The 7,215-nt window shown below is 39.2% G+C and overlaps 1 protein-coding gene across 1 annotated transcript; it reads right to left on the bottom strand.

Annotated features, from left to right (window-relative positions):
• Nucleotides 1-7,132, bottom strand: DSEL (dermatan sulfate epimerase like). Its single transcript, XM_003204932.3, is given in 2 exon segments — nucleotides 1-3,759; nucleotides 3,762-7,132. Coding segments are annotated over 2 exon segments (3,648 nt in total). The 5' UTR covers nucleotides 5,794-7,132; the 3' UTR covers nucleotides 1-2,143.
• Nucleotides 7,133-7,215: the final 83 nt, after the last annotated feature.

Here is a 7,215-nt window from a genome sequence, read left to right as displayed (position 1 = left end):
TACAAGTATGATTAAAAATGGCTTCAGAAAAAAGGCAATTTGAGAAAATGATAGTGGGAAACCAAAGTTTCACTAGTGTGTCAATGTATATAAACTTGTTTAATATTTCCTTTAACTTGACATCCAGCTAGTCAGGGGTGAGGCCCAGAACTGTAGGAGGGAAAAAACAGCAGCTGCTGCTAGTAAATGGCAGTTAAGGTTAGTGAGATTCTAAAATATCAGTGGTTATCGTGCTAGAGACCCATTTCAACATACAAATGATTGGAAGAGAAAGAATTACTTTTATCTAGGTCATGATGAGACATCACTACATGCTCCAAAGAGTATGATATGTATGTAAGAGCAGAACAAGACAGTGGGGTAAGACAGGGACACAGCACTAAGCCTGGAAGGAAAGGCAAGAACACATTTATATTTTATAAATCAGAAAGGGTATCTGTATTCTGTACAAAAATACTCACTAAACTTTTGATTTCATCTAATGGTTATCACCCAAATTAACAATATCTACATACATATTTCAGTATAATAACCCAAAGCTCTGAACCTAGTTGTCACAAACCATCAGAAGCATATTTCAAGACAATTCCATATGTAATAGAAAACAAGTGGTAAAGGAAATAGATGTCCCTTTGTGATCTGTTTTACACATCTGCATTTACTGTATGCGTACATTTAAAAAAAAAAATTCTTAGGAAATTAAACTTTTTCTTAATGGGGATGTGCTAAACAAAGACTGTGACTCAAGAAGAAAACAAGTTGTGATGAATAAACATTTATGCAATCAAGCCTATCTGTTTCCAAACCAATACTGCATTATAGCACCATGTAAAAGAAACACTAGTCATGATTAAAAAAAAACAAAAAACAAAACAGCAAACATTAACAGGCAACTTTTGAAATATTTTACGGCAGCGAATCACTCAAGTGTGAGGTGGCTGAGAGTGAAATGAGTTTCAGATTTCTCCATTCTCTGAGGGGAGACCTGAGATTAACAATGGTTGTCCTTCAGAAACATATCATACAGAAAAGCAAACCCCTCAGCAACACAGACTTGGAGATTTATTTAAGATCTTTTAAATCTTAGATTTCCATTTTATGCAGACATTAACAACAGACCACTGACACTGACATAAAATATTTGCACTGACCTCAGTGAAATTATGCACAAGAATCATCAGAGAAATTACAAAAAAGGATAGAAAAGTCTCACTCAAGAAGATCCTTATGGAACTTCTTAGGCAAGAAGTATAGGATAAAGCAGCATGTGGTGCCAAGATGCTAACAACCCTCAAAATTGATTCAGGTTGAGGCAGGTCAAACTACACATTTAACTGATAGCTGAGGATATCTTCTCGTCTTCTTAGATTTTGTCCTATTTCTTTTTCTCTAGTAGTTTACTTCAGGTTCACGAAAGATACTGTATTCTCAGGAGTGGAGAACAAAGTCTTCTCTTTTGTCAAAGCACAAAACCCAATACAAGGGCCATATCTCTGAGCTGAAGAAACCATATCATACAATTATATTTAATATCCGTGTCTGCAGAGGCCACAGACAGGGAACTAAATTCACTCAAACGTTCTGGCTGTTTTCACCCACTGAAGGGGTGCTGAACAGTCTTACACCTCAGCTTACATTTATTTTGCACCATTATAATGATCAGTGAGACAGAATGTCTCAGTAAACCTGTCAGAAGGGGTTAATTATCATCACTGGGAGCTGGGCCAATATCACCAGTTTAATTTCATATAAGCCATCACACAAACATCAGATAGCAAATACTTCTGGGAACTAACCACCTGGGCTGGAGTAAAACTGGTGAGCTGGAGGTAAAAAGCTCCATATTCTATTACTTATCCCCTGAGCTATAGAGTCCTCAGCTGGTAGTTCCATAAAGGTTCACACAGCCTTTTTTTTTCTAATTTTTTTTTCTTTTCCAAAGGCAGCAAAAGCAGTTACAAGTTTAAAAATAATAATAACAACAAAAATCACACCTTCAAGAACAACTATATTTTTCTTAAAATAATTTCTCTGAAAGTAGCAGACTGTACACATTTTACAAGAATAAACAAACTTCTCTAATATTTATCCACAAATTGGGAGTCAGAGATGACTAGTGCAAATTTCTGCTGACCAGCAGCATTTATTCTACAAACTTTGGGTATCCTAAGTGTTCCATTAGAGAAAAACAAGTATCTTCAATCAGTCTAATTTCTTTCTTGGGCATGTTTCGCTTCCAGGCATGAATGCTACTTGGTGAAATTTCCCCCTCATAGGGAAGATAGAAAAGACTGGTGGAAGTGGCAAATAATATTTGGTTTAAGCTAGCAGGAGGAAGAGGAATACCAAGAAAGGCAAAAATTGTTTCAGCTGTCTTCTGCGGAAAGCTCACAATATCTTCAAACTTGACCATCAGATAATTTGTTGGCAGCAAGTCTCCATTTATTCTCAGTGCTGCTGCTGTGTTTGCTAGCCATAAATGGGACAACACAGAAACAGCATTTGAATTAGAATTTGTAAATTCTTTTCTTAATGATTCATATTCAAAGGCATAGCTTTCATTGATACTACATTTTCCTTTACCATTTTCCCATTTAAACATTGCAGCTAAGCTTTGTGGTACCTTTTTCAAAGAGTAAAGGCTTGGCTTATTTTTGTACAGCATTGAATATATCCATGCCCGTGGGTCTCTTACTACATATAATGCTCTCAATGATGGTCCTAGGATTTCCTGAAAGAAGGGAAGCTTTAATGTCCAGCTCCCACTACTTAAACTAAGTACAGGTCGTGCATTAGGATAATAAACAAGGTGTCTCCTCAATTCCCTAATATATTCAGCATCTTTATCTTGACTCGCTCTTGCCCTACTTCTTTGCTCCAATAGAGATTCTCTCTTTTTGGATCTTTTCTTTTTGTCCTTGTTTACGGCAGAATGCTGAGTAATTTTACTTCTGCTGGCTTCATATAACTGAATGTTTTGTAAATGTAATTTTGTGTCTCGAACTAGAGACTGGAGCCACCCCTTGAGAAGATGAAAATGCCCATTCTGAACATCAGAAGCCTTCCATTCACATGGATCTACAAAGGAATCAATTTCAAATTCACTCTCAGGAATTTCTAGATAGGCCGTAGGTATCCTCATGTATAGGAAGTCACTGCTGTTAAAGAACAGCTGTTTTAAAATTTCTGCACCAGAAGCAGGAAGTGAAGTAATTATAACATCTGGAAAAACAATGGGAGTCCCTTCTAATTGTTTGGCTTTATTGCCTTCATCGTGTTCTAGCCTTGTCAAGTCACTGCTCCATTTTGCACAGATTGGCTGAGTACACATGCTCCATACATCAACCAGTTCAATAAGCCACAGTGCAATAACCAGTATCAGGATCCAACGCAACATTTTACCAAAGGATACGTAAAACCGCCACTGAAAGGCCAGTATGACTAAACTAACACCTAAAATTAACCCTGCAATTATGTTCACTTTGAACCCAAATGGCAAAACTACCCTATTATTTTTAATCAATTTTTCCACAGATTCAGTACCTAGACCAAACTTAGTCACTTTGTTTTCATGAACAACTTTGGCAAAACCACCAAATCCCAGGTAATCAAACCTGGCCTTTAAATTCTGATGATCAGTCACAACAGAAACAGTGTTTTCTGTGCTGTTGACACTAAGTGATATCTGAAATCCAGACTTTACATTATCAATGAGTCTGCAGTTAGAAACATTGACATATGGGCCATAGAAAAGGTAACAATCCTTGTAAGAGTGCTTTTCATTGGAAAGGTAACATTTACAAACTGAGTCCATCGCTTTTTGAATTCAGCAGCTTGTTCTGCCTCTTGTATCCTAGCAACAGGACTACTCCCATGATGATCAAACCAAAACATCTTGTAGTGGGCATCCCACACATCCATCATAGCTCCATTGTAGTTGTTCTTAAATTTATAGGGTATATATTTAAAATCAATGTCAAGATTATGAAAAAAGGCACTGACTGAATTAACAGGAGAGTCTGCCTCCTTCTCGATGTGGTCTACTACTAACAAGGTCTGAGAATTTAAGAGCAGCAAAATGCGGTACACACTTTTCAATTTCATTGCTGATGTATAAGCAGACACTGCCTCCCCACTCACAAACATCATGTCCCCAGACTGGGAAGCTGTTATAATTTCCCCAGTTGAGTCTCCAACCTCATGACCAATCCACTTCAGCCACTGGGCACATTCACCAAGCTGTCCCTCCCAAGGCTGATTGCACTGGCTCGTAGGAGATGGGGCAAACACCAAGACATTGTTCAGGTGGCTGAGTTTAGGTCCATACAGAGCCTCAGATACAAACACCTGCCCATTGGGAGCAAAAGTGAAAGAGTTCTGATCAGGATGCTCATGTCCAGGATTAAAACTTCTCCATCCATCAATCCAGGCATATGGTTGAAAGTGGACAATGTCATAAACAGCCCGTCCACCAAGTTTTCCAGACTTAAAGGACACAAAGGTGTTTGTCTGGCTGCTTGGTAATCCAGCCCCATAAGTAACAACTCCCCAGTTAGGAAACACATGCATTTTAGCAGTGCCGTAGTCAGGAGGTGGTTGTGGAGTGATTTCAGCAGAGTACCATATAAACTCAGTGTGCAGAGTGCTCCACCTCTGTGCAGTGGATGGCACCATTGGTCCATCTTTGGGTCTATGTTTTCTAATTTGCTGTGCCAGCCAGTTGCCAGCTCCATTCTTCAGGACAAACTTATCCAAGAAAACCAGCTGGCTCTCAGGACCATAAAACCAATTGTAATTAGAATCTGCTACACCTACAGTCCTTTGAAAGCCTGGTAATAGGGTGGCATAATAAAACCAAAAGTGCATTTTGAGCCAATTATTTTCCAAGTTGTTAATACCAAAGTGTCGCTGTGCCAGGAAAACATACTGTGTTATTGACTTAGCGGTATAACTCCCATAAGCTACTCCCTCATCCAGAGACCCATCTACAATGTGACTGAGCAGAAACATTGTTTTCTCCATCACATCAACAACAGTGTGTTTCCAAATATTTGCCTGAGATCCATTGTCCACACCAGTCACTAAAGCTCCAGTGAGCAAAGCGAGCATGTTGGTTGCTTGGTGATTGTGAAGAAGCTGCTTTCCCCAGGAACGAACCTTTGAGTACTCAAACATTTCCTTGCTTGCAGACCTTATCTTCTCCAGGTATTTTTGTCTTCTCACATTTTCCAGTGAATTATAGAGGAAGTCATAAGCAGTGGCAAATCCTGTTAGGGAGTGGCCAAGTGGGACTTCATCACCAGGCGCGCTCTCAACCAACCAGTTCTTGTAAGCAGCCATTCTGTCCATATACTCCACAGTAAAATCCAATGCAGCTTTATCTTCAGGGCACAGCAAACAATAAAATGCTAGAGGTGGCAGATTGTTACCATAAATCTCATTCCACTTTGCAGCAAAATCAACATGTTTGGGTGGAGGTAGGTAGTACAATGGGTTGGATAACATAACCATCACTGCACTCCTGATGGTTCTGAATATATGTGAATGGCTTGTGTGAGCTTTCTGCCTCAACACATGGATATCTTCAGCATCGAAATACAAGCTTGGATGAAGAACTGCTTTTTTCAGCTTCTGCTCAGCACCAAGACTACCAAGTTTCTCTTTCTCATACTGATCTATATTTTCCATAAAAGTCACCCAATCAGAGTAATTGCTTACAGATTCTTCAAAAGTGAAGACAGCAAACATCATTAATGCTAGAAATAAGGTATGCCCTGTAAGCATCAGAGCCATGATCCATTAAGCAGCTCCTCTTCCCCCGGCATGCATTTCCTAACAAAACATAACATTCAGATATCAAGCTTTGATCCAGTCAGTATAAACATGAACATCTTAAGGCATATTTTTTTTTCTTAAGACAAAAGACTTAGTTTTACTGCACATTCTAACAGTTACTCAGATTACTTGTAATGTGAACTATGACACTGGAATAACGAGTCTGCCAAGAAATTAAATCTCAGGTGTCTTCTGTTCACACTTTTCTCAAATACAACACCGCAGCATGTATACTAAAATCAGGGAAAAAGTAAAATCTCCAAGATATGCATACAAACACAGGATGACAATACACAAGAACAAACTGGAATGTTATCCCTTGGTAACTTGAAAACCTCAGTTTGAAAACAGGAATCAGAGCCACACGTTTTCTGTGTTAAAGTTTTCAATCAGGTCAAATGCCACTTCTAGAGCTGACCAAAAAAAGAAAACAGAAAAAAACAACAACAACAAAAAAACCCCACTGATCACAAAAAATATATATAATTTATTCAAAACAATGTGGCAAATTTAATTATTTAGGGAATCTACAGCACTTGAAAAAGACTCAAAAATGGAATCTACTTTCTTCAGCCTTCCCCTTATCTCAGTTTGTATACACATTCTTTATCACCTTTGTCTTAGGACTCGTGGGAGAGTGGGAAGGGAAAAAAAAAAAAGGCAGAAATCATTCATCAGCTCCTTTAAATGAGTCCGTGGTGCTTTTAACCACTATTCCCCTCCGTTGGTAAAAAGTTTGTCTGAATTAACAGTCAGGGAGTATCGACATATACTCAAGTCTTCTTTAATCTCATCTTCAGCCAATGCTGCCCAAATTCTGCCTCAGTGATTCAGAGAATCCTGCTCCTCCCATTACGAAGCAAAACAAAACCATATGAAAGGAGCTGAAAGCCAATGCTTTTCTGCTAAAAGAGCAGTTTTGGTTTTCCTTCCTTTTTGCATGTTGGTTCTTTCTGTGGAAACACAAACAGAAGTTCTCTGAAGCTGTGCAGGTGTCAGAACACAGGCTATTTAGTCACGGGGAACTGATAATGTTTTTGGGAAAGTTGAGGGTTAATGCATTTTTTTCTCTTTTCTCAAAGAAATTTAATTAAAAATCAAAATTTCACATTTATCTTTGTCAAAATGGAAATTCACACTGGTGACCTCAACTCTCGTTATTCCACCTTTCCCTGCGCGACTCCCAAGACTCAGGGCACATTTTCCTGTCACGGTGCCACAAGCTACCCAATAAACGACACCGAGAACACACCACTAAAAGCCAGCGGAGCTCGCATCCCCAACAAATCACTACGGGGCCGGGATGCCCGCCGGGAGCCGGTCGCCTCTGCATACCACAACCCCGCGGCCTCCCGCTGCGCCACACCGTGGCCAGCAGAG

This window comes from Meleagris gallopavo, chromosome 3 (genome assembly GCF_000146605.3).
Source record: "Meleagris gallopavo isolate NT-WF06-2002-E0010 breed Aviagen turkey brand Nicholas breeding stock chromosome 3, Turkey_5.1, whole genome shotgun sequence".
NCBI lineage: Eukaryota > Metazoa > Chordata > Aves > Galliformes > Phasianidae > Meleagris > Meleagris gallopavo.
This window is presented reverse-complemented; position numbering and strand designations above follow the sequence as displayed.